We start from the raw sequence: 27,500 nt of genomic DNA on the forward strand, positions 1-27,500 counted from the left end.
GCGTATAAATGTAGGAGCCCTGCTCCTAAAAAATTAAATCCTGTCCTGCCAAGAAGAAACCTCTGTCCGACGAGGAGGAACCGAGAAAGCTGTGGGAGGAGTACGGTCCCTGACCTGGGGGACTGGCCTGCAGTGGTTGCCTTGCTAATAAAGAAGAGGAAAAGACTAAGAGAGACTTTGCTTTCAACTTGCTTTAAAAGATCTCCAAGGGCTTGTGTGTGAGCTTGCCCCCTGAACGAAGTCCCAGGACCAGTGGACTTCATCGCCGTGAGAAGAGCTCCGGAAAACTACAGTTTTCCCCGTAAGCGACGAAGCAAAACGAAGGGTGCGTCTCGCCCCTAGACGCGTACACTGAAAAGCCTGTGCCCAGCTGTCCGGCCCGAACAATGCGACTGAAGACCCCTACGAGCCGTAGCTCGCACCGTAAAGGAAGGACCTGTCTGGCCCGAACAACGCGACTAAAGGCCCCTACGAGCCGTAGCTCGCACCGTAAAGGAAGGACTTCGCACCGCACTTCGCTTTTCATCCTATGAGCCGTACTACTCCCCCATACGCTCCTTTCCCTGCTGTGGAAGGGCTGCGGCGCGTAGAGTAGCTGTGTACGTCTCGCAGACTCGGAGTGTACTATTGCTTCGCACCGCATCTACGGTAAAAGTGCCCCTCTCAAGGTACGCCGCGTACGCCGCAACGAAGAGCATCCGCACCGTACAGCGCACCATCCCCTCAAGCAAAGTGACTAAGGGCCCCTACGAGCCGTAGCTCGCACCGCGAAAGGAGGACAACGCAGCGTACCGACGCTTGTTTTTCACCGCACCGTTCGTGATGAACTCTTCAAGACAAAGGTACTGTGTACGTCTCGCACCAAAACTTGTACGCTCCGTACTGGAGCGCTTGCAGCGCGTGTGAGACCCGTTCTGAAGCTGCTTTCATCACCGTACGACCCGTACGAAGCAGAACACACCGCATAGACCTGTGAAATTACCCTGATCAAGAACTCTTTCATTTGCTAAATAGTATTGTGGGCCTGTTAAATCGTTATTGGGTCTTGTGCTAAGCCTTATATAAAAATATACTTATTTTTGATAAAATCCTTGTGTGGAGTCCATTTGTGGGGGATCATTGAATTACTGTGTGTGGTCACAAATGCTTAACCATTGCGCCCTGAGATAACGCCTTGTCTGCTCGCGCCAAGCTACCTAGAGGGTGAGCAGGGGTTATTGTTAGAGTGTAACCCCTTACTCTGACTGGAAGAGAGGATCCCTGCTTGACACAAGTCCCTACCTGTGTCAACCAGAGATTCCCAATTCTAACAGTACTGCTCAAAGCAAGTAACTGACCCCTGGCATCAGCCAGGAACCGCGAACCCTGCACACTCTGTACCCGCCAAGCCTGGCCTGTGCTGGAGTGGACAAAGACCCCGAGGACGTCCCCCCCGCGACTGTGACCCCAAATCCAGCACCCAAGGACCCACCTCGACGCTCCTGACGCCGCCTGCAGCCTCAGAACCAGGAACCCCTCCAACCACGACCAGCCGAGGGTAAGATTTCCCGACACCAAAAGACACCCCTGCACCCGGCGCCCTGCGGCCCCCTGTGCCCAACTCCTGGGTGCCTATCTATCCTCCAACTACCCAACTTACCCCTCGAAGTGGTGGTCACACCTGAAGAATCTTCGTCCCGAGCTTGCAGCCTTTGTTTGTTTTTTAGCTTCTCCATTGCAATCCATTGAGCGCCCGACAGCTCAAAAGAACCCTGCACCTAGCCGCCCGAGTGCCCCTGGCAGTGCAATCTCTACTCTACTCTACTTCCCCATAGCAAGTGACCAGGAGCTCAGCTCCCACAGCTGCGTGGCCTGCTAGCCAGCAGCCACCAACCAAGGGCTCCCTGCCTCCCATAGGACAAGATTGGGTCTAACTCACTCTGCACCCGGCGGCCGCTGAGGGTGTAACAACTGTACTGACCTTACCCTGGGAGACCCCCCGAGTCTATGCCCAGAACCTTAACTCTGCCAGTCGAGTACTTACCCAAAAGCAGATAGCTCACTTTTCTTCCATAGGGTAACATTGGCTGGTTTCACTTGGAAATTCTTTTAAGTGTGGAGTTTCTAAACTTTAAAATATTCACCTAAAATCAACCGAGTAACGAAAACGAAATTACTCACCTGCTATCAGGAGAGATCCCAGTGCTGGATCTTGGTGCCCAGCACTGACCCTGAAAAGTAATTACAACCATACTTACCGCTAACCCGATTTTCTTCCATAGGAAACCATTGACTGTTTTTCTGTGAAATTTCTTCTGTCAATTTTTGCAAACTACAAATATTCTTTAAAAATCGTACCAACTGTGAAAACGTAATTACTTACCTGTGTTAGATAGATGTCCCAGTACTGAGCCTAGGAGCCCAGCACTGGATTACAAAAGTAACAAGAACATACTTTACCTGCAACTTGAATTTCCTTCCATAGGATAACATTGCCTGTTTTTTGCTGAAAAAGTTTCCAAGTGTCGATTTTGCAAACTTACAAATATTCGTTAAAAATCGCCTGTATGACCTAAACACATTCTCTCAACTGCTTACAGGTGGTACACTAGTGCTGGATCCAGAATCCAACACCGAGTTAGAAAATGTAACAATAACCCCACTTACCTGCTAAGTGAAATTCCTCCCATAGGATAACATTGGTGATTCTATGAGAAAAAGTTTGTGTCAACTTTTAAACTACCAAAATATTGCTTAAAAATCACTATTGTAACCAAAACGCTTTTACTCAACTGTTTCCAGGAACTGTCCCAGGACTGAATCTAGAATCCAGTCCTGAGGTTAGAAAAGTAATCCTAAAAGTAATATATTGCATTTACTTAGATATTCTCATTGAGCTCAATGTATAATTGTGTTTGAATTGTGTTGCCTATTGCAACAACTGTAACTATTGCATTCAAAAGACTATTGCCTATTGAAAAGCATTTATCGAAAGCATCTCATTCTGAGAAAGTATATTTTGATACCTATTGTTGGTTCTAAAATAAAACAACCATATATTTTTAATTACAAACCATTGGCCTAGAGTTCAGTTCTTGAGTGCGTGAGACCATTTGCTGACTGAGTGTGTACAACAAATGCTTTACACTGTCCTCTGATACTGCCTTACTGCTCGACCAAGCTACCACTTTAGAGAGTAAGGTTATATCTAACTTTAGCCTCTGCCAAACCTCTGGGGACTGTGGACTCTGAGCAGACTGTACCTATTTGTGAACAGTATATACAGGGCCACTTTCTTACAATGACTGTCACCAGCATCAGACCCCAGGCTGTCCAGTGACTGTCACCGGCATCAGATCCCAGGCTGTCCAGTGACTGTCACCGGCATCAGACCCCAGGCTGTTCAGTGACTGTCACCGGCATCAGACCCCTGGCTGTCCAGTGACTGTCAGAGGCATCACATCCCAGGCTGTCCAGTGACTGTCACTGGCATCAGATCCCAGGCTGTCCAGTGACTGTCACCAGCATCAGAATGCCAGGCTGTCCAATGACTGTCTCTGGTATCAGATCCCAGGCTGTCCAGTGACTGTCACCGGCATCACATCCCAGGCTGTCCAGTGACTGTTACTGGTATCACATCCCAGGCTGTCCAGTGACTCAGAGGGTGACTGTCACTAGTATCAGATCCCAGGCTGTCCAGTGACTGTCACCGGCATCAGACCCCAGGCTGTCCAGTGACTGTCACAGGCATCAGACCCCAGGCTGTCTAGTGACTGTCACCAGCATCAGATCCCAGGCTGTCCAGTGACTGTCACCGGCATCAGATCCCAGGCTGTCCAGTGACTGTCACCGGCATCAGACCCCAGGCTGTTCAGTGACTGTCACCGGCATCAGACCCCTGGCTGTCCAGTGACTGTCACAGGCATCACATCCCAGGCTGTCCAGTGACTGTCACTGGCATCAGATCCCAGGCTGTCCAGTGACTGTCACCAGCATCAGAATGCCAGGCTGTCCAATGACTGTCTCTGGTATCAGATCCCAGGCTGTCCAGTGACTGTCACCGGCATCACATCCCAGGCTGTCCAGTGACTGTTACTGGTATCACATCCCAGGCTGTCCAGTGACTCAGAGGGTGACTGTCACTAGTATCAGATCCCAGGCTGTCCAGTGACTGTCACCGGCATCAGACCCCAGGCTGTCCAGTGACTGTCACAGGCATCAGACCCCAGGCTGTCTAGTGACTGTCACCAGCATCAGACCCCAGGCTGTCCAGTGACTGTCACTGGTATCAGACCCCAGGCTGTCCAGTGACTGTCACAGGCCTCAGACCCCAGGCTGTCCAGTGACTGTCACAGGCCTCAGACCCCAGGCTGTCCAGTGACTGTCACCGGCCTCAGACCCCAGGCTGTCCAGTGACTGTCACTGGTATCAGACCCCAGGCTGTCCAGTGACTGTCACTGGTATCAGACCCCAGGCTGTCCAGTGACTGTCACAGGCATCAGGTCCCAGGCTGTCCAGTGACTGGGAGGGTGACTGTCACCAGCATCAGATCGCAGGCTGTCCAGTGACTGTCACTTGCATCAGACGCCAGGCTGTCCAGTGACTGTCACAGGCATCAGATCCCAGGCTGTCCAGTGACTGTCACCGGCATCAGATCCCAGGTTGTCCACTGACTGTCACCGGCATCAGATCCCAGGCTGTCCAGTGACTGTCACCGGTATAAGACCACAGGCTGCCCAGTGTGAGAAAGTGGCCTGATATATGCTGTCCACTAGTTCTAGTGGGCACCCTGTATCAGTCCAAACAACCCTTAATGAATGGTTAAAGACAACCTTATGTGAAAGCTATCCTAGTGGTAGCTATGGAGAGCAGCCTTCAGGCTAAGTCTTGAAAGAATGTAAAGCAGCTTGTTTTACCAGTCTATAATCTCTTGAATGATCAAATGAAAAGACAACCACACCAGGTATATATTCAAAATATATGTATTTAAGTTAAACACACCCCTCTAGTCTCTTTATGAGACTGGAGTTCGAAGTACTTAGTTTACAAGTGAGCAAGCATCAGTAAAAGCACAAATACACGTTTGGGCCCTAGGGGCGTACCAAACCATATACCAAAAAAGTGGTATAAGAACCACGACTGGAATAGGCACTAGGCCTATTGCCTCTAGAATCGCTGAGACCTCAAGGAACCACCCAAGGTAGTGACAAAGGGGACCCACGGGAGCTGTATGCAGTGTGGAAACACAACCGCGGGTTCCTATTATCTTCTATGGGCAATGTCGCGGTTGGAATTTTAAAGATTAGGGACACTTCTAATCAAGTCAGGACCTTCCCCTTTTGGACTTAAGAAGTTCTAGGGCTAGCACCCATGAGAGCACCAGAGTACTCGAGTTACCTCACCCAGGGAAGTCGGGTGCATAGGTGAAGAGGAGAAGTGTCCGAAGAGATCCAAGCCTGGATCTTGGAAGTAAGGAACCTGAGAGCAGAGGGGACAGAGTCTGGGTCACTTGCCATGGACCTAGGGCAGGATGGACCAATGCCCACAGATGTCGGGTGCTTCAGGTGAGTTGATGGGTGTCTTGACTCTTCGGCCACGAGGTCCAGGAGGTGTCGACGAAGTCCATGAGCCGGATTCGAGCTGTTCCACGAAGTCTGTCGAGTACTGCGGTGTCAGCGACCAGAATGGACCCAAAAAGCCTTGGCAACGACAAGTCACTGGAATTCAGAGAAAGGACTGCGGTGCAGACCAGCAAGGTCTGAGGGACTCACCCAGCGAGGGTAAGTCGGTGCAAGTCTGGTGCAACCAGGTAAGCTCAATCAGAAAAGGAGTCGCCTTTGTGGGGACCTGCTAGCCAACGGGCAAGTGATCGCGAAGGAGCCTCGAGCGGTCGCACTGGAAGCTGGCCTACGGGTCACTCGTGGAGTGGAGGCCAACAATCTTCGGTGCAGGAGGTCTCAAGGCTGGGGCTTCTCGGAGCCCAAAGCACAACTTCGAGGGGGACCAGGAAGATGCAAAAGTTCACGGTGTCCAGGGGTCACGGTTCCACGTTTCCCAGGGGCCTCAGCTTTGCTGTGGACTCAGGGTAGCCTCGAGGAAGTCTGGAAATCCACCTCTGGTGATGCAAAGACTTAGGCGTCCAGCGGGAGCTTCAGCGATGCAGACCGGTCAGTTGCTTCTTTGGTGCCTGCCAAGCAGGGGAGTCACTCCTTGACCCCAAGGGAGATTTCTTCAGTCTTCTAGTCAGGATAGAACGTTGAAGGTCCAGGATATATAGTTCAGAGGTTCGTCCAGGGTAATCTAAATTCCTAGGGACTGGATTTCCTATACTTATACTAAGTTTAGGGGATGGACTAACTCTAAGGCCCCACCTATGGGTGGGCCAGGAAAGCGGGGTGGTTACACCCATTTCCTTTGTCCAGTTTAGTGCCAGAGCAGGGGCAGGTAGCCCCTGCAACAGGTTTGAACTGGAGTATGCACAGGTACCCCAAATGTGCCCCCAGTGCAGGACTTTAAAGCACCAGAGAGTGCTCCCGCCTAGCCCCAATACACAGCCTGTCTGGGGAGGTGGGGACACCTCCCCCCAACAGGAAACCTATTGTCCAGGCCTCCCCTGCCGGAGTTTCGGTCAGCAGCAGGAGGCCAGACCTGTGTCTGTGGCAGAGGCATCCATTTTGTGATGCCAGGGCTCAGGAAAGTCCTACCGGGTTTAGCCAGTGTGAATATGTCTCTCCCTCTAGAAGGGTGGAATGCTACCCCTGCCGCCAGAACTGGTGGGGGAAGGGGGGGGAGGTAGTATTCCAAAGCGTTTGACACTAAACATGACATGTTTTGATGCAGCCACCCCAAAGTTAGCATTTACCGCGAGGTTATAATGCACATAAGAGTATATGGTACGGCTGTATCAAAGAACAGCCATAAGGAAGTATCTCCGAAGGCTGCAGAGGGGCTCAGCTCATGGTTGGGCACCCTCTCACATAAACCAAGCACTCTGCCTTCAGGATTGTCAAAGCCTGCCATAGGAGTGGCTTATAGGTTTATATGTGTCTGTATAGGGTAGTGATATAGGTAGCCTATACCACAGTAAGGGGTGCAAGCACACCCTTACCCAGGCTGCAGTAGCAGACCTGTGGTGTCATTTTGGAGTGCTTCTCGGGGGTGGCACAATATATGCTGCAGCCCCTGGTAGGCCTCTGAGGTACCTATGCCCTAGGTACATAGTATACCATATACTAGGAGCTTATAAGGCACTCCAGAATTCAATTAGATATGTACCTAATGTACATGTAAACCATTTTAGAGAGAAAGCAGATAGACTGGGGCCCTGAATAGCAGGATCCCAGTCCAACTAAGTCATAAACCAGCAAAACACCAGGCAAAAAGTGGGGGCAACCATATAGTCAGATTCCACCTTCCTACACCCAGTGACTGTCACAGGCACCAGACCCCAGGCTGCCCAGTGACTGTAACTGGCATCAGACCCCAGTCTGTCCAGTGACTGTCACCGGCATCACATCCCAGGCTGTCCAGTGGCTCAGAGGATGATTGTCACCAGCATCAAATCCCAGGCTGTCCAGTGACTGTCACCAGCATCAGATACCAGGCGGTCCAGTGACTGTCACCAGCATCAGATACCAGGCGGTCCAGTGACTGTCACAGTCATCAGATCCCAGGCTGTCCAGTGACTCGCAGGGTGACTGTCACCAGCATCAGACCCCTGGTTGTCCAGTGTCTATCACCGGCATCACATCCCAGGCTGTCCAGTGACTGTCACCGGCATCACATCCCAGGCTGTCTAGTGACTGCCACTAGTGTCTGACCCCTGGCTGCCCAGTCTCTGTCACAGGCATCAGACCCCAGGCTGTCCTGTGACTGTCACAGGCATCAGACCCAGGGCTGTCCAGTGACTGTCACCGGCATCAGACCCCAGGCTGTCCAGTGACTGTCACCGGCATCAGACCCCAGGCTGTCCAGTGACTGTCACCGGCATCAGACCCCTAGCTGTCCAGTGACTGTCACCGGCATCAGACCCCAGGCTGTCCAATGACTCAGAGGGTGATTCTCACCATCATCCGACCCCTGGCTGTCCAGTGACTGTCGCTAATATCAGATCCCAGGCTGTCCAGTGGCTGTCACAGGCATCAGACCCCAGGCTGTCACCAGCATCAGAATGCCAGCTGTCCAGTGACTGTCACCGGCATCACATCCCATGCTGTCCAGTGACTGTTACTGGTATCACATCTCAGGCGGTCCAGTGACTGTCACCAGCATCAGATCCCAGGCTGTCCAGTGACTCGGAGGGTGACTGTCACAGGCATCAGACCCCAGGCTGTCCAGTGACTGTCACCGGCATCACATCCAAGGCTGTCCAGTGACTGTCACTGGTATCACATCCCAGGCTGTCCATTGACTCGGAGGGTTACTGTCACCGGCATCAGACCCCAGGCTGCCCAGTGACTGTAACTGGCATCAGACCCCAGTCTGTCCAGTGACTGTCACCGGCATCACATCCCAGGCTGTCCAGTGACTGTCACAGTCATCAGATCCCAGGCTGTCCAGTGACTCGCAGGGTGACTGTCACCAGCATCAGACCCCTGGTTGTCCAGTGTCTATCACCGGCATCACATCCCAGGCTGTCTAGTGACTGCCACTAGTGTCTGACCCCTGGCTGCCCAGTCTCTGTCACAGGCATCAGACCCCAAGGCTGTCCTGTGACTGTCACAGGCATCAGACCCTAGAGCTGTCCAGTAACTGTCAGCGGCATCACACCCCAGGCTGTCCAGTGACTGTCACAGACATCAGATCCCAGGCTGTCCAGCGACTCGCTCGGAGGGTGCAGCCCGTCTGGAGGTGATGCAACACTTCACGATGGCACAGTTTGGATCCCGTCTCGGGTGTGAGGTAGAGTGCGTGCAGTGCAATGCTGCCACGGATGGTCTACCAAGGCCTGGCACAAGCCAGTCCTTCCCAGCCCCGTCACCTGAGTACTTTCTTGGCATGTGCAATCATACCTGTCCTCATGTCCAGAGTCCCTGCCATGATGTTGATATCCTCTCCCTGTTGAAGGAACACCTTGTCTACCGTCCTGTCAGAATCTTGGGTTTCTCTAAACTTCCACTGATGATGGGGGAAGGGGGGGTTAACAATGTGCAAGAAAGTCTCAGGGACCTTTTTAGGAGTTTCTGTCCCCCAACTTAGGTCAGTGAATTTTTGCGAAGCCATCCCACACCTACAGAAAGCACCAGAGAGCAATAACAGCACCTGTTGAAGCAATTAAGCGCCTCATCAGGGGCAAGAAGCGCTATATGAATGCAAATACAATATAGTAGACTAAGGGAACCATGACCTGTCATCGCTTTTCTGCTTTTAGCGTCATCAATTCATACACTCTGCAGTTTGCTGCCATCTAGCCTTTGATTCAGAAAATGACCCTTTTATATGTCTTTCAGTGTCTGGCGCTCAGTGAATGTCATAATGTCCCTGAAACCCACAAGTGCAGGACACAAGCTTCACCTTACAATGGTTGTAACGGAATGATAGCATCAGACTTCGTCTTCATATCTGGGGAGATTGGTGGGTCGCGTGCAACAAAGCGAGTGTTACGGGCACGTAACATGGTCCATGTGCAGTCGGTGTTGCTGCAGATCGCGTGCAGAGCATAGACTGTAAAGCAGGAGCTCGCCAACCTATCCAGTGGCTTGTGTCATAAGTGGAGGTGTGTTAAAGACTGCTCCCACAATTCTTCTTCCGGTCTAGTCTGTAGATCAATATAGTCGTATTTTGTGAACATTCGTCAGTGTTGCTAATAGTTTACCCAGAACGCATTGTGACTCCCTTTTTTAGGTCTTGGCAAAGAAATGCATGCTCTATCTCTTCAAAGACCTTTGAATACATCACAGTGGGTTTAGAGCCCGCCCTTTGCTTACCATTGGTTGGCTGTATTGTTGCTCTCATTTACTTTCTTCCTATTGGTCAGCTTCTGGAGGCTTTTCTTCTTCTTCTTGTGTTTGTTCGTCACCTGGAGCATGGACACGTTAGTGTGTCCTTCCACTGTTCGCTTTTTTAGGAGCTACTTATTTTCTTTGTTTAAGCACTCTACAAGAATGCATGTTTTTTCATTCTGTCTCCACTATGTACATCTCATCCCTCCGAGTTCCTCCCCAATCCACCCTGCATTGTCCATATTCTGCCTCCGCTCCTTCGGCCCACGTAGTCCTTGTGCTTCCCTCTCCTCCTGCCTACCCCCAATATTGCCTCGTTCCCCACCTCACTCCTTCCTGGGTTGGGGAAGAGGCAACAAGAAGTAAGGTAAAAAGGACACGAGTGGGGGGGAGAGGACAGGCGATCGGGGATGGGGGAGCACATGGCTATTAATAACTTTAGCTCTATGACACAGCCAGAAATTTTAAATATATGTCAGTTTGCACTGAGTATCCGCACTCCTTTAGATCTGTAAGCCAAACATGACAGTGTTGGAAGGAAGCAAGGCCACATCAAGGGTTTTACAGAAATTATATTGTATAGGAAGTTGGATTATGTTTTCCTTCTGCTTGCAAGACATTTTCTGGTTGGCCCGGTATGTGTTTATTCCAATACATATAATTTGTATGGCTCATCGCTGCCCTGGTGAGGTCGTGGAGTGCTCGGATGTTCATCTGGTTCCTGGGTGTGTGGTAGTAAGGGTGATGGTGGGAGTTTGACCTATTTGGGAATAGTCGCATCCTGTGAGTAAGGTATGAGGGCCTAGTAAGGCATCACGTTTACTCCACAGAAGCATAAAGTGTTGGAGAGTGTACGGATACTCACCACCACACATGGGTTTGCGTGGACAGTGTCATAAGTAGCATTAGATGTTGAGTGGCATTGATGGGGTCCATAAGGTACCTATGATGTGGGCTGCACCCAGTAGTGAATTTAAGAAACCTTCGCTAAGATGGGATGAACGCATTGGTGCGAGGAGGCCTAATTCACTGTGAAGAAACACCAAGGTAGCACTTTAATGTGGCTGAGGCGAAGCTTCAAAGGCCAGAGCCCAAAGCTGGGCCACTGATCAGTGGCCTATGGAGTCCATCTAGGAGTGAGAGGATTACACTTGCTGGTCACAGGATCAACATACAGACCCGGGACCTTACAAATTAGGAGTGGGAGGAGTCATTGTTCTGGAAAAGAAATGTTTTGTTGCTTTTCTGAGCTCTTGGTAGTCCCTGATTCCCCTGGTCTTTGGAGCTTGCCCCGTGCAGGTTCTTCTTCAAGGTGGGAGGATCCCAGCTGTGTCATTGACCTCAAGGTCCTCTTCTGGGTGTGAGGCCTAACTACGGGCTGTAAGGAGATGGCCCAGTGCAATGGATGACCACGTGGGTGGTGCAGATCGCTCTGAAACATTCTTCTTGAACAGGGAGCCAGTGCAGGGCTTTGAGTTCAGGAGTGATACGTTGACATCGGTTCAGCTTAAGGAGTTGCATGGAAGCGGCAGTCTGAAGTTTGCTGAGCCAGTGCAGGGCTTTGAGAGCAGGAGCGATACGGTGACATCGGTTCAGTCTAAGGACTTGCATGGAAGCGGCATTCTGAAGATTGCTGAGCCAGTGCAGGGCTTTGAGTGCAGGAGTGATACGGTGACATCGGTTCAGCTTAAGGAGTTGCATGGAAGCGGCAGTCTGAATTTTGCTGAGCCAGTGCAGGGCTTTGAGTGCAAGAGTGATACGGTGATATCGGTTCAGCTTAAGGACTTGCATGGAAGCGGCAGTCTGAAGTTTGCTGAGCCAGTGCAGGGCTTTGAGAGCAGGAGCGATACGGTGACATCGGTTCAGTCTAAGGACTTGCATGGAAGCAGCAGTCTGAAGTTTGCTGAGCCAGTGCAGGGCTTTGAGTGCAGGAGCGATACGGTGACATCGGTTCAGCCTAAGGACTTCCATGGAAGCGGCAGTCTGAAGTTTGCTGAGCCAGTGCAGGGCTTTGAGAGCAGGTGCGATACGGTGACATCGGTTCAGCTTAAGGAGTTGCATGGAAGCGGCAGTCTGAATTTTGCTGAGCCAGTGCAAGGCTTTGAGTGCAAGAGTGGTACGGTGATATCGGTTCAGCTTAAGGACTTGCATGGAAGCGGCAGTCTGAAGTTTGCTGAGCCAGTGCAGGGCTTTGAGTGCAGGAGTGATCCGGTGACATCGGTTCAGCTTAAGGACTTGCATGGAAGCGGCAGTCTGAAGTTTGCTGAGCCAGTGCAGGGCTTTGAGAGCAGGAGTGATACGGTGACATCGGTTCAGCTTAAGGACTTGCATGGAAGCGGCAGTCTGAAGTTTGCTGAGCCAGTGCAGGGCTTTGAGTGCAGGAGTGATATGGTGACATCGGTTCAGCTTAAGGACTTGCATGGAAGCGGCAGTCTGAAGTTTGCTGAGCCAGTGCAGGGCCTTGAGTGCAGGAGTGATACGGTGACATTGGTTCAGCTTAAGGACTTGCATGGAAGCGGCAGTCTGAAGTTTGCTGAGCCAGTGCAGGGCTTTGAGAGCAGGAGCGATACGGTGACATCGGTTCAGCTTAAGGACTTGCATGGAAGCGGCAGTCTGAAGTTTGCTGAGCCAGTGCAGGGCTTTGAGTGCAAGAGTGATACGGTGATATCGGTTCAGCTTAAGGACTTGCATGGAAGCGGCAGTCTGAAGTTTGCTGAATACACAGTTTAGAAGTATTATTTCTTATGCATCCTTTATATGCAACTACCACACCTTTTGAATCCCCCAGGCACCAGAATAGATCCAGAAAAGCTCCCATAGGGTCTACGCAACAGTAGGTGGTACCATCCGCAGCCAGTGTGACAGCATGCATTCGCAGGCTTGACTACTCAGAGCCAACCATAGGTGCCACTCCGTGATCGGACTCCAGCTGCATCTTCCTCCTCAGAGCTCGTGCCAATCCTGGAAGAGATGTGACTACTCCTACATCTTGCTCCGTCTTGTGTTCCATCAGTTTCCTAGTCGTACTACCATCATAGCCTCTGCCCCTCTCGAAGCCTACCTGAACCACCTTTAGCACCAGGCCTTACGACTGCTCCTTCGCCAGAGGCCTTTCCAGCTCCCATCACGTGTCGCACCAGCATCAGCGACATCTGTCCTGCGATGGTAGCCCCAGAGTCTGGCCCTACTTCTTCTCTAATTTGTCCACTGACGTGCTATACTATCAACAAATGTGCAGCCCACTTTTGAGGACGAACTTCTGGCGGCTCCGTATGGAAAATGGAGACCATTTTTACTCAGATTCTAAAACTATTCCGATGCCTCAGATCTCTCCACATGAGAATGATGATGAGCAGGTGAGAACTCACCCCCCAGACTGCAATAATGAGGCCTTGATGTGGATTTCCAAAAAGCCAGTCATCTGTGGAGGCTCTGGGACTTCCTCCTCCTTCAGAGGAGTCTAAAGCCCTTTCAGTGCCTGGTGCCACAGACGCGCCGTGCACCCTACATTTCTAGCGCATCACCCCTCACCAGGATCTGGTGGTACAGACTCCTTGAAAGGACCCGAAGCAGATGGACCATGAAGGTCTTCTCTTCAGCCGGTTGGCATGGTGCTCCTTAGATGCTTCTAGTCTCCTCGCTCACTCCTCACTCACTCTTTGGGGCACGGCCTGGGCGGTCCTGCTCGCTTGACCAGAGGATCTACGATTCTTCTCTTCTCACACTGCTCAAAGTGGTCAGGATGAGCCTGAGCAAATCTTGTGCTGTGGCCTGAACTCCATGGATCTGGGGCCCGTGCTCTGGAACCCGCGTTCACATTCACAGGGAGGCCTGACATCCAGGATTCCCTGATCATCATTCCCTTGCACGGTGCCTGGCTCTTTGTTTACAGTAAGTCATTCAATAGTGCGTTCACTCGTCTGGACTCCACAGTGCATCACACCAGTTTCACCAAAAGTATCAGGAATGGAAGGGCCACCCCTTCCAAAACGGACAACCGTCAAAGCCCAAAATGGGTCCTACATATTGTTTAGCTTTGCCCTCTTCCTCCTCCCCAGCTCTCTCACCCGTTCTAGGCTTCCAGCAGTTTCCATTCACAGCTCGTCTCCAGAGACGTGTGGGCGCTGCTTGCCAAAGACACACTTGAGAACATGGACAAGATGGCTGTTCTGGTTACCTCCTGGACCCCGAGAAGGGGTGTGGCGTAGGGGACTAGGTGTGGCGCAGAGGCCAGGGCGACTGGCTGTTGAAGTTAAGCTGCTCTCCGCTAGCTTCAGACCGCCTGTAGACTATCATGTCACCGTTATTCAATCAACTCACCTCCAACCCACAGCAAGCTACCCTTCACTGGGGCCATCTTGGAAATGCTCACCTTGAAGGGCTTTCTTCTCACTGATCGAATCTGTAAAATTCAGGCTTCAAAATCAGTTCTGTTGTGCCGGTTTGTTTCTAGCCTCCTGCTGGTGCTTTACTCCAAGGCACCTGTGGGCATCCTGTTGAAATTGCACCTTCAATGACCCCAGTACTGGGGTCACTTTAGAAAAACATCCGTATTTGCGAAAAGGCGTCTCAGGATCTTCAGTGGCGGATGAATCATGGACAGCAGTCTGACCTGCAGCAGGTCCTTCTGCCTTCCTCTACCAGGAGTTATGCTGGTAACCAGTGCATCAATCCTCGGCTGGCAGGGGTCATCGTAGGCGAACTGGAGATCCAGGGTCTCTGGTCTCCAGAGCATCAATCCTCGGCTGGCAGGGGTCATCGTAGGCGAACTGGAGATCCAGGGTCTCTGGTCTCTAGTGCAGCTGACTGCCAGAATGTTGGCCCTGAAGACATTTCTCCACTGATCAGAGACAAGTCAGTTCAGGTGCTCACAAACCACAAGACTGCCATTAGGAACACAACAACCAGTACTACACAGGTCTGCGCATTCTCTTTGTGCAAGCACGGGGGTTATGGCACTGGCTAGCACTCAACGAGATCTCGCTGTTCCCATGTCATGCAGTGGGTTTCCCTCCACATCAGAGCAGGCAAGTTCGGCAGATGTCATCTTGCCCACTATGAATAGTGTCTTCACCTAGTGAGACAAATGACAGATGTCGCTGCCATTTGTATGCAGTGGTTTGTCCTCAAGAATCTCTGGGAGACGTGTTTCACCTTGGGTGAGACTCCGGCCTGCTGTACGGGGTCTCATCACTGCCTCCGATCCCACATGTTCTCATGAGAGGGAGGCTGGACCAAGTTCAGGTCATTCTGGTGGCCCCAGATGGACTCTGAGGGTCTGGCACTCAGAGCTCCTGGACACCATTATCTGCCCTCCCCCTCCTCTTCCGCTCCTCCTTCGGGATAACCGGTCTACAACTGGGCAGGGTGTTTTATCCGAACCTTCAAACCTGCAGCTTCATGCGTGTACATTGAGTGGGACCTCCTGAGAGACTGTGACCTCCTAGCTGAGGTGGTGGATGTGGAAGAGGTGCGGCGCAGCGGCCAGGGAGCCTGAATCCGGACTACGAGGTTCACGGTTCGATCCCCGGTGCCGGCGGCAGATCAGCCCAGCACCATGTGACTCTGGGCAATAGTTCGCTTAATCTTCCCGAGGGCCTCCAGCACCGGGACACCACTTCAGAGGTAGCTGTGCTCTTTACAAATACTGGTATTTCATTTCCAACTGGCCATGTGCCTCCCTTCCATCAAGACCATATACTCAGGTCTTTGGATTCGCTTTGTCGCCTTGTGTGCAAAGAGGAGTGTAAACCTTTTACCGGCCAAGTTGCCCGATGTACCGTTGTCTGTCCTGATTTCCTTCGGTCACAGTTCGAGTTTATCAGCCCTGCTGGCTAAAATCCACCTGGGCTGATGAAGTCCTTTGTTTGTCTCATCACCCCTCATTATTCAAATCACCTGTTGATCTGCATTTCCTACAATGTCACACAGATCCCTCTGCCCTTTTATTATTAGTACTTCTCACATTTTTCTCTCCCTGCATCCATCATATGTTAAGTGGGTTGGGTCCCTGACTTCCCCTTACTACAGGGGCGTAGGAGACACTAAAATTCTGGGGGGGACAGGGACAACCTTGTGCACTTTCCAGTGACCCTATACAAATCACCGCCCGTTAAACAAATACAATTGCATACTTTCGAAGTGAAATATTGAGAAAAGCAGGCATGTAGTCACAGTTTGCATGTATGCTTTATTGTTATTTACATTCATATAGTAATGAGACCAAATGTTTAAAAAAACATATATATGAATCTTAATGCACAAAGCAAACAAAGGCCGCTGACTTAGGGTGGGGGCGTTGTGTTTGCAAGTGCATTAGGGTATGAAAAGTACCTGCTGCTGCATTCCTGGTCTCCAGCAATTTTCAGGCAACAATAAAAATGTGAAGATAACTTTGGTGATTAATGTTCTTTTTTTGAGAGAGATCGAAGGCTTGTCTACAAATATACATACGGTTGATTCTGAACACGTATATCCACACAGGACCTAAGCACTAATTAAGTTTACTTTCAAGCGCACTTACACCATATTATGAAGTACCGTCTTTTTACGCGCAGCGTAACACCTTAACCTGCCCAAAAGGGCGGTGGGCAGGCAGTATGTATTAATTTGCTTTTTCTTCCCCATGACAGATACTACGTGTTCAGAATCAACCGTATGTATATTTTTTTCCCAATGCTCACACAATAGGTGTGCATTCATAATTTATATTTCACTTCATTATAGGGCCTGCACGGAGTGGTACACATGGGGCTGATCCCTTTGTTGTCCTGAAGAAGAGGCTTAGGGGATACCTTGAAACATGTCGACACAATACTAGGGATTGTAATTACATAAGTTACTTTTCCCTTTTATTTAACCCTTTTTTATCCTTACCAACTAGGAGCAGGAATAAAACATTAGCTGACTAGTTAGGTAATTTTTAAACATCACTTACCCCACTCCCCCTACACTGCACTACACATATCCTCACAAAGTAAGTGCTCCTACGTAAATCCGCAAGTCGCAGCACACCCCAAGCAGTAGATGTTTGGGATGGCCCCAATGATGAAGCATGTCACCTAGGGTAACCTTGGGTGAGTGAGGGGACTCAAGAAAGGAATATGCTACTTACCAGTGTGCATCTGTTCTTGGCATGTAGAGCTGCAGAGTCACACACTGAGGATAAGATCGCCATCTGGTGTTGGGCTCGGATGATTGCAGGTTGTTGTTGTCTTCGGAGAAGTCTTTGGTCACGAGGTTGGTGACTCCTCCCCTGGACAACAGTGCGCATGGGCATCCACTCCATCGGCAGATTGTTTTTCGCCATGATGGGAAAAGATGGAGTATATAGAAAAGAAAGAAAGGATGTCCATGTGTAATGTCTAAGTAAGACGGATGCTGGAACAGATACAGGTCCCGGGGAGGCGGGCGGGCGTGTGTGACTCTGCAGCTCTACATGCCAAGAACAGATGCATACTGGTAAGTAGCATATTCCGTTCGAGGCATATGAGCTGCAGATCACACACTGAGGATAGATTATACAGCAGTGCTCCCCTTAGCGGTGGTCGCCTGTATCCGTTGCAGCAGTTTGAAATAAAGTTTTTAGGACAGCCTGGCCCACGGAGGCCTGTTGTTTGGCCTGCACGTCAACACAATAGTGTTTAGTGAAGGTATGCGTGGTAGACCATGTGGCTGCCTTGCAAATGTCTTCTAAGGGAATATTGCCTAAGAAGGCCATAGAAGCCCCTATTTTACGCGTGGAGTGCGCCCTAGGGGGAACTGTGAGTGTACGTTTAGCCTTGAGGTAGCATATTTGGATGCATTTAACTATCCACCTGGCTATCCCTGATTTGGAGATTGGGTTGCCTTTGTGTGGTGGCGCGAAAGCAACAAAGAGTTGTTTTGTCTTTCGAAAAGGTTTTGTTCTGTCGATGTAATAAAGCAATGCTCTTTTAACATCTAAGGTATGTAGGGCCCTTTCAGCTACCGAGTCTGGATTTGGGAAAAAGACCGGTAGTTCTACTGATTGGTTAAGGTGGAAAGGGGAAATCACTTTTGGAAGAAATTTAGGGTTTGTCCTAAGAACCACTTTGTTACGGTGTAGTTGTAAGAAAGGTTCTTCAAGTGTAAGGGCTTGTATTTCACTTACTCTGCGCAGGGAAGTGATTGCGATAAGGAAGGCTACCTTCCATGTTAGGAATTGCAATTCACATTTGTGCATAGGTTCAAATGGGGGGCCCATGAGTCTTGTTAGAACCACGTTGAGATTCCACACTGGGGCAGGTGGCAATCTTGGGGGAAGAATCCTTTTGAGACCTTCCATAAACGCTTTGATGGCTGGTACCTTAAAAAGGGACAGGTGTTGCCTATTTTGCAAGTAGGCTGCCAAGGCTGCTAGGTGTAATCGTATAGAGGAATACGCTAGATTGCATCTTTGCAAGTGTAGTAGATAGCAAATGATGTTTTGGATGGAAGCATCCAATGGATGTATGTTATTATTAGCGCAGTAGATGGCAAATCGTTTCCATTTAGCGGCATAACACGCTCTAGTAGTAGGGCGTCTGGCTTCTTTTATGATATTCATACAGTCTGGAGGGAGATTGAGGTAACCGAACTCTAAGACCTCAGGAGCCAGATCGCTAGGTTCAGTGTTTGAGGATCTGGGTGTCTGATTTCTCCATGGTTCTGGGTTAACAGATCCGGGGAGAGGCGTAGCTTTTGATGTGGAACTAAAGATAGTTCCAGAAGTGTGGTGAACCACGGTTGACGTGCCCAAGTGGGAGCCACTAGTATTAGTGTTAGTGACTGTTGTTTCAGTTTGCGTACCACAAATGGAACTAGTGGGAGAGGCGGAAAGGCGTACGCAAATCTGCCTGACCAGTTCATCCATAGGGCATTGCCCTTCGACTGTGGGTGTGGAAACCTGGCGGCGAAGGTTGGGCATTTTGTGTTTTCGGGAGTGGCGAACAGGTCTATGTCTGGTTGTCCCCACTTTTGGAAGAAGGGGAGTAGAACCTTGGGGTGTAGTTCCCATTCGTGGATCTGTTGTGTGTGGCGACTTAGGAGGTCGGCCACTTGGTTGTGGATCCCTGGGAGATGTTCTGCTAACAGGTAGATGTTTTGGGGAATTGCCCATCTCCAGATTTGCTGTGCCAGTTGGGACAGTTGGAGAGAGTGTGTCCCTCCCTGTTTCTGTATATAATACATTGTCGTCATGTTGTCTGTGCGTATGAGGACAGTTTTGTTCTTTAGGTGAATTTGAAAGGATTTTAGTGCTAGGAACACTGCTAAGAGTTCCAGGTGGTTGATGTGGAGCAGTTTTTGTTGACTGGTCCATCTGCCCTGAGTGGTATGGTGAAGGAGGTGGGCTCCCCACCCCGTGAGGGATGCGTCTGTAGTTAGCACAACTTGTGGAAGAGGCTCTAAGAACGGTCTCCCTTTGGACAGGTTGATGGTGTTCCACCATTTCAGTGATCGAAGTGAGCGACTGTCCACCAACACCAGATCGGTAAGTTGTCCGTGAGCTTGGTTCCACTGTTGTGCTAAGCACTCTTGTAAGGGACGCATTTGAAGTCGTGCGTGTGGGACTATGGAGATGCACGACGCCATCATGCCTAGGAGCTGCATGAACACTCTTGCTGGAAGAGATGGATGAGTTTGAAATTGAGAGATGAGATTTTGTATACTGGCTATCCTGGCTGTGCTGGGATAGGCAATGGCTTTGGATGTATCTATGGTTGCTCCTAGATACTGATGTAAGTGGGAAGGTTGTAGGTGGGATTTGGGGTAGTTGATAGTGAATCCCAAATCGTGGAGAGTTTGAATCGTGCGATGAGTGTGGAGAACGCATTTTTGGTATGTATTGGCTTTTATGAGCCAATCGTCCAGATAGGGGAAGACATGGATCTGTTGTCTTCTGAGATGCGCTGCCACGACTGCTAGGCACTTGGTGAACACTCTGGGTGCTGTTGTTACTCCGAATGGGAGAACTGTAAATTGATAGTGTTGCCCATCTACCACAAATCGTAGATATTTTCTGTGAGCGGGATGCATAGGGATGTGAAAGTATGCGTCCTTGAGGTCCAATGTGGCGAGGAAGTCTCCCTGTTGTAAAAGTGGGAGGACTTGTTGGAGAGTGGTCATGTGAAAATGATCCGAATGTATATACTGGTTTAGTAGTCTGAGATCCAGTATGGGCCTTAGTGTTTTGTCCTTTTTGGGAATGAGGAAGTATAGAGAATATACCCCTTTTCCCTGATGTTGAAGGGGGACTGGTTCTATCGCATGTTTTTGTAACAGGGATTGAACTTCTTGTTTGAGGAGAGAGAGATGATGCGAGGACATTGGACGTTGTTTGGGCGGTATGTTTGGGGGGGATTGTATGAGTTCGAGGCAGTAGCCAGACTGGATAATTTGTCTTACCCACCTGTCTGTGGTGATGGAAGTCCAGACAGGCAGGAATTGTTGGAGTCGCCCCCCGACCGGAGTGGAATGGTCTGGGGGGAGTGGTGGCAAGTCACTGTTTGGTGGCTGGTGAGGTGCGGGTGTTGTTGTTGTTGCCCCGTCCTCGACCTTTGTTATTGTTTCCCCTATAACCTCCCCGGAAGTAACCTCTGTTAGGGGATGTTTGTCCAGAATTTTTAAAGGTGGACGTGGTCTCAGTTGATGTGTTTTTGGAGCCTCCTCTATAAAAGGAGCGACGAAAGGAACCCCGGTTTTGATGAGACTGCAGTGCTCCCATAGACTTGGCAGTTTCATTATCCTTTTTCATTTTTTCTAATGCAGTATCCACTGCAGGGCCAAATAGCTGCTCTTGGTTGAAAGGTTGAGCTAAAATTGCGGTTTGAACCTCCGGTTTAAAACCGGAAATACGGAGCCAGGCATGTCGCCTGAGTAAGACGCCAGTATTGACCGCTCTAGAAGCAGTGTCTGCTGCATCTAAGGCGCATTTAATGGAGGCATTAGATATTAATTTGCCTTCTTGGATGAGGTCAGAGGCCTGGGACTTAAAAGGTTCAGGCAGATGTTGCATAAGGTCCTCAAGTTGGTCATAATGCGCTCTATCATACCTGGCTAACAGGGCCTGGGTATTCGCAATACGCCAATGGTTAGCCGCCTGCGCGGCGACCCGTTTGCCCGAGGCTTCTAAAAGCTTAGACTCCTTGTCTGGGGGAGGCGTTTCTCCAGTTGTCTGTGAGTTAGCGCGCTTCCTGGCATTTGATACGACTAGGGAGTCTAAAGGGAGCTGGGCCTTAATGTATGCAGGGTCTTGCGGGGCTGGTCGGTACTTTTTTTCGATGCGTGGGTTGAGAACCCTAGCTCGAACAGGGTCTTTAAAGACTTCAGTAGCATGCTTTATGACCCCTTTGATCATGGGCAGTATGTGAACAGTCTTTTGTGACTGCTCAAAGGTATCAAGGAGGAAGTCCTCTTCAATGGCGTCTGTGTGCATAGTAACGCCGTGGAATGTTGCTGCCCTATTTATAAGTTGGCCGTACCCTAGGTGGTCATCAGGAGGGGAGGGCTTGGAAGGGTAGGTAGTGGGGTCAGGCATGTCAGGTATAGGATAAGACCAGTCATCCATGGGTGCTGGGTCTGGGAACGTAAAAGGGTCGTTTGGGTCAACAGGATCATCAAATAAATCAGGGTCCGCCCCTCCCCCTAAGTCATCATTATCATCCTGTGGAGGAGGTGAATGATAGGGAGATGGTAAAGGTAAAGGTAAAGGTAAAGGAGAATCAGGAGGAGGAGGGGGGGACGGGTTAGGAGGTAAAACAGGAGAGGAAGGACGAAGTGGTGAAGTAGCACAGTCCTTTTTCCGTATGGGAGCTGGGGGAGGTGTAGTGTCCAGCTTCCGCTTTTTATATGGGATGGCAGTCACATGTCCCGTTTTAGGATTGATATAGATCCGCTTCTGAGTAGGATCTGGTCGAAAAAGATCATCTGGCTCCGAAGGTGGTGTCTGTGACGTCCGCTTCGGGTCTTTATGAGCTTGTTTCGGCGGGGACGCAGTTTTCGGCTCCGATGATTTTTTCGGTGTCGACTGATTTTTCGGTGTCGACTGATTTTTCGGTGTCGACTGATTTTTCGGTGTCGACTGATTTTTCGGTGTCGACTGATTTTTCGGTGCCGACTGATTTTTCGGTGCCGACTGATGTTTCGGTGCCGACTGATGTTTCGGTGCCGACTGAGGTTTCGGTGCCGACTGAGGTTTCGGTGCCGACGGACTTTCAGGCATGGATGTTGAAGAACGTTTCGGTGCCGGTGGAGACTTCGGTGCCGAGGAACGTTTCTGTGCCGAAGGAGATTTCGGTCTTGGAGCCTGTTTCGGTGCCGACAATGGGTGTTTGGGTGCCGAGGGTGTTAAAGGCACAATTAGGTGAGGTTTGCTCGAGCCCGAGCCACCCACAGGCTTAGTTGTCTTCGGAGCCGGGCCCGAGGGCGGGGCTTCTGAAGAGGATTTCCGGTCGCGACTGGGCCCAACTGGCGGAGTCTTGACCAATGCTTTTTTGGATGGGGCAGGGGCAGGGGGGGTGGTACTCACACGCTGCCCTGGAGTGATGAGGTCATCGGAATCGTCGGCTTCGGACACGATCTCGAGATCTTCGGTGTCGTCTTCGGGAACATCTTGAGCAAAGATGTCCTCCGGTTCTGGAGCTGGTTTGGCCATAATATGGCGTCGAGCTCTTCGGTCCCGGAGGGTCTTCTTCGAACGGAAAGCGGAACAAGCTGGACAGGTGGACTCGTTGTGTTCCGGCGACAGGCAGAGGTTGCAAACCTCGTGGTGGTCACTGTGGGGGAACTTCGCTCCACACTGGGGGCATTTTTTGAAGGGTGTCCTGTCCATCAGCCGCTTCCGGAACCGGTCCGAGTTGATGTCGACGTCGATGAAATGAAGATTAAAGAATTAAATTGATTGCTGGAAGTTTTCTGCTGGAGCGGAAAAAAGTTCATCCGAACCCAATGGCGGAAAAAAACAATCTGCCGATGGAGTGGATGCCCATGCGCACTGTTGTCCAGGGGAGGAGTCACCAACCTCGTGACCAAAGACTTCTCCGAAGACAACAACAACCTGCAATCATCCGAGCCCAACACCAGATGGCGATCTTATCCTCAGTGTGTGATCTGCAGCTCATATGCCTCGAACAGACATTTTTCTTTTCTGCCAGTAGAGGTGATCTTTCACCCAATTGGTGAATCCCCCGTTTTTCTTGGCTAGGTTCTTTTGATCCGTCATCTACGGATTCTTTTTGCTGTACTCTGATCACACGGGAGGGTGAACCTAGCCCAATCCTCCTCTCCCCAATTCTGATTGATATCCACCATGAGTGAGTTCATGCCCTTTTCATGGGGAGGGGATTGGCTCTGCTCCTCCAGGTCTGAATCTATATTGCCTTCCGGGTCTCCGAGGATAAATCTGATGACGCTAGTTCAGCACAGGCAGCCCAAGGTACCAAGTAGACCTTGGTCGTTCCATTCAAGTTCTGCTGTATCTCGTTGCTGTTGAATAGTCGGTTTGCAAGAAAACGTTTTACATGCGAAAACTTATTTTGGATGTCATTCCTTGGTAAACACGAACACAGACCCTATGACGGTCTGAACAATAGAATCTAGCCTTGCTGCGTGAAAAGAATTTTTAACTTATTACAATATGGAATATATTCATTTATCATAGGACCCGCACTCTGGATCTCTAGCGTATGTATATATCTCTTCATTTGCACATTGTACTTATTCCACGGTGCACAAATGCGTGGATGATTTTCTCCCGGTTCTCAGTGCTCTACTCAACACCCCAAAAATGATGCAGGAAACCTCGCTCTATGGTGGAGTTGTTTCCTGGCGCATTGTAGGGATCAGCGTTGTGATTATGAGTTATGCCTCCAAGCTGAAGGGACCGGAATCCTAGAAAAACTAAGTGTAATGTTCCAAACCCAACACTAGAAGGCAGGAGAGTGCACAGCATGTAATCAACAACGTACACTGCTGCAGAAGGACTTACTCCTCCACTGAGGTTTTCATGCACTTGTATTGTCCATAAATTGCTCCCACTGTACCCGTGGGTTCCATGAGCTAACCGCTTTTTAATTTTTCATCTGGTTTGCATGAATTACTCCCGCTTTACATGAACTCTATTGAATCTTTCCCTGTTTGTGCTTGTACTCTAACTATTATGTGCCCAAAAGTCCTTAAACTTTTCCTGTCATGTGCACAAACTCGCTGTAAAGTTCTGCTGCTGTGTACATGAATTCCCTGTAAACTTTTCCTGGCTGTGTACATATACTTCTAGTACAGTTTTCCCTCCCATGGGCATGAATTCACTGTAAACTAGGGATAAGCGAAAAATTCTGCTCCGCCGGCAGAGTTCACAGAGTTTTGCTCCATCTGCTTGGAGTGTGGAGTTCTGGCAAAACTCCACCAACTGCCATGTGGCAGAGTTTTTTTCTCATGCGTGGCTCACCAACATTAAGTTGGCGAATGAGAATTTACATCCCCCCAGCGTGATCTTTGGGCGCTAGAATGTCTCCTGGCGTGATTTCACAACACGGGTGATTGAGACCGTTCGTGTTGAGGAAGCTGCCGCTCGAGTACAATCTATTCTAATGGCAGAAAGAAGCAGCGCCCACGGCGTTGTGCAGTCCGCGCTGATTTTACAGCACGGAACAAGGTCCCGGTGCTAAAAATGAGTGCAGGTGGTGTGACGAGCCGAATTCCACTCGCAGAACTCCACCACCCCCTACTGTGAAAATTCCCTGCTATATAGATGAATTCCCTGTAAACTTTCCTGGCTGCCTGTAAAATTATCGCTCCTGGGCACGAAGGCTCTTTAAACATCCCCCGCTGATTGCATGAATTCCCTATAAACTTCCTCTGCTGTGCACATGAATTTCCTATAAACTTCCCCTGCTGTGTGCATTAATTCCGTATAAACTTTCCCTGCTGTGTGCATTAATTCCCTATTAACTTCCCCTGCAGTGTGCATTAATATATTTTGATGTCGTTTCTCCGTAGATTAATCAGGAGATCCAGCGAGTTTTGCAGACAAAAGGAGAGAGGATGTCATCGGCAGATCGAAAGGCTGTGCAGGCTCCGAAAGGCAGCGCGGCTCCAGAGGCTCCTGTCCACTGGGAGGACAGGAGCCTAACATCGGCCCTACACTAAGACGACGATGCACAGGCCTTCACTGCAGGTGAATGCACTCACAGATATAGGATTCTCCTGCCATAGCCCAGAAGTGACCGCCCTCTCCTCTGGACCGACCTGAGAGGTCCGCCTGAGATGCAGGACAGGTCAGTATAGGTCAGTCCCAGCGCAGTGACCACTGAGGACGTGGAGTCTGAGCCGGATGGCGATTGGGCAAGTCTCAGCCATCACCGGGCTCGTCAAACCCCAGGAGATGCTTCAAAGGACACAACACCAACAGGCAATTTAGATAAATTTTATTAAAGAAAATAAAAATATGTTCTTAAAATAGATGTTTCATTTTGGAAAATTACATCTGACAGTCACGACCACACGTTGAATTGGCTCTCGCTGCTGAAGGCAAACTTCGTGCAGGGCGCGCGCTGCTGCCCGGTGTCCTGTCTGGATCAAGAATTGTGAATCAGAGATTTACATTTGAAACTTTCATTCTCCAACACAAGATGATATCTGACCTGATGCGGATCATACAAATATTAGAGATTTAGGAATCGTGCACCTTAACAGTGCGCCTTCCCTTACACACCGCCCACAGGCTCGTCTGACTCACCTGCCACTCAGCACACCACCAGCCATCTCCAGCACACCACCTGCCAATCAGCACATCACCACCTGCCACTCAGCACATCACCAGCCTCTCAAACACACCACCTGCCACTCAGCACACCACCAGCCATCTCCAACACACCACCTGCCACTCAGCACATCACCAGCCATCTCCAGCACACCACCAGCCATCTCCAACACACCTGCCACTCAACACACCTGCCAGTTAGGACACCATCACCTGGCTCTTTAAAAATACCAGCTATCTCCAAACCACCTGCCACTCAGCACATCACCACCTGTCACTCAGCACATCACCAGCCATCTCCAACACACCACCTGCCAATCAGCACACCACCAGCCATCTCCAGCACACCACCAGCCATCTCCAGCGCACCACCAGCCATCTCCAGCGCACCACCAGCCATCTCCAACACACCTGCCAGTTAGGACACCATCACCTGGCTCTTTAAAAATACCAGCTATCTCCAAACCACCTGCCACTCAGCACATCACCAACCAACTCTTCTAACACATCTGTAGGTCAGTATATGATCAGCTGGCTCTTTCAACATACCTGCCTATTACTAGATGAGCAGCCAGCCTTCTAACACCCGTCTGTAGGTATACTACTAGCCGGCTCTTTTAACACACCTGTCACTTAGTACACCACAAGCTTGTTCTTCTGACTCGCCCACCAGTCAGCATGCCACCACTCAGCTCTTCAAACACACCTGCCAGCCAGCGCACTCCCAGCCAGCTCTTACACACCGGTCTGTCAGGGCACAAGGTCTTCGGGCACTTGCCAGGCACCACCCCACTGGCCAGCTCTTCTGTCACATCTAATCAGCACACATTGGCCACTCGAGTCATCCGACACCTGCCAGTCAGCCAACTGGCTGGCCAGCTCTTCTGACACTAGCCATCTTGCACACTGCCAGCCTGGCACATTGACACTCCCGCCTTTCAGCTCACTACCTAGGCTGCTCAGAGGATACACCTGCTCCTTAGTTTACTGGCTACAAGGACCCTCTGGTGTCAACCCTAAAACATTCTGTGGTGTTCTCAGGTCAAAGAATCAAAACAGGAGCATCGTCTCATTTTCACTTAGTTCCAGACAAAAGTCTGGATGCAGTTTAGTGATTACCTGAGTAATGCTCAGATGTTGATACCATCTCTGCTCACAGGTCAGAGGCAACAGTGGTCCCTGCTCACACTGGCTCAAAGGCAGGTGTGGTCTGAGCACACCCTGGGCAAGACGCCGAGCAGCTGTCCTCACCTCTGCAGAGGTCTCAGTCTAAGGTGGCCCATCTGGACAGAGTCCATATCATCACATCGACTGTATTTCAAGTACCCTCTTACAGTAAAGAAGAACCAAGAGGGGATTTCTTGTCAACTCTGAGAGCCCTTCATGGGCATGGCTGCACCGCTGGCCTCCATGGGCCAGTCCACAGCACATCCAATCACAAGAAGAAGTTAATCCGAGAAGCCACAGTTTTGCAGCCAGTGGACGAGAACACTTTCTCCTCATCTGGGAAGAAGGTAATGCTATTCAGCACAGACTGGATGACGTGGTCTTGTTGGAGCAATCCCTGCATGTCCAGCTCACTCCGGGCACACTGACGGACATGGCTCGGCCTCAGTGGCAGGAATGGCACAATTACATCAACCAACTTCTCCTGAAAGATCTGGGATTTCCAAAAACCATCTGTTGGAGGAAAACATAAAAGGCTTTTATTTCAAAATACTTTTATTGGTTTCAGTTCTTTAAAAACACATACAAAACAAGTAGCAGTGGGAGGCACCAACATTACGTATAGGTCAAGAGATACAGATATTCAAATGACATGT

General features: G+C 50.1%; 2 protein-coding genes across 3 annotated transcripts in view; one reads left to right on the forward strand and one right to left on the reverse strand.

Moving 5' to 3' along the window:
* The window catches only part of TTC16 (tetratricopeptide repeat domain 16), a 535,487-nt gene extending 509,735 nt beyond the window's left edge, over positions 1-25,752 (forward strand). For both annotated transcript variants that reach the window (XM_085614130.1, XM_085614131.1), the window contains one exon: positions 24,915-25,752. In XM_085614130.1, the coding sequence (XP_085470256.1) occupies positions 24,915-25,064 (150 nt within the window). In that variant the 3' untranslated portion in view covers positions 25,065-25,752. The remainder of the gene's footprint in view (positions 1-24,914) is intronic.
* Positions 25,753-26,749: 997 nt separating this feature from the next.
* The window catches only part of TOR2A (torsin family 2 member A), a 119,176-nt gene continuing 118,425 nt past the window's right edge, over positions 26,750-27,500 (reverse strand). The window contains exon 5 of the mRNA XM_085614132.1: positions 26,750-27,357. Within this exon, the coding sequence (XP_085470258.1) occupies positions 27,113-27,357 (245 nt within the window). The 3' untranslated portion in view covers positions 26,750-27,112. The remainder of the gene's footprint in view (positions 27,358-27,500) is intronic.

The sequence above is a fragment of the Triturus cristatus genome, chromosome 1_2 (genome assembly GCF_964204655.1).
Source record: "Triturus cristatus chromosome 1_2, aTriCri1.1, whole genome shotgun sequence".
Lineage (NCBI taxonomy): Eukaryota > Metazoa > Chordata > Amphibia > Caudata > Salamandridae > Triturus > Triturus cristatus.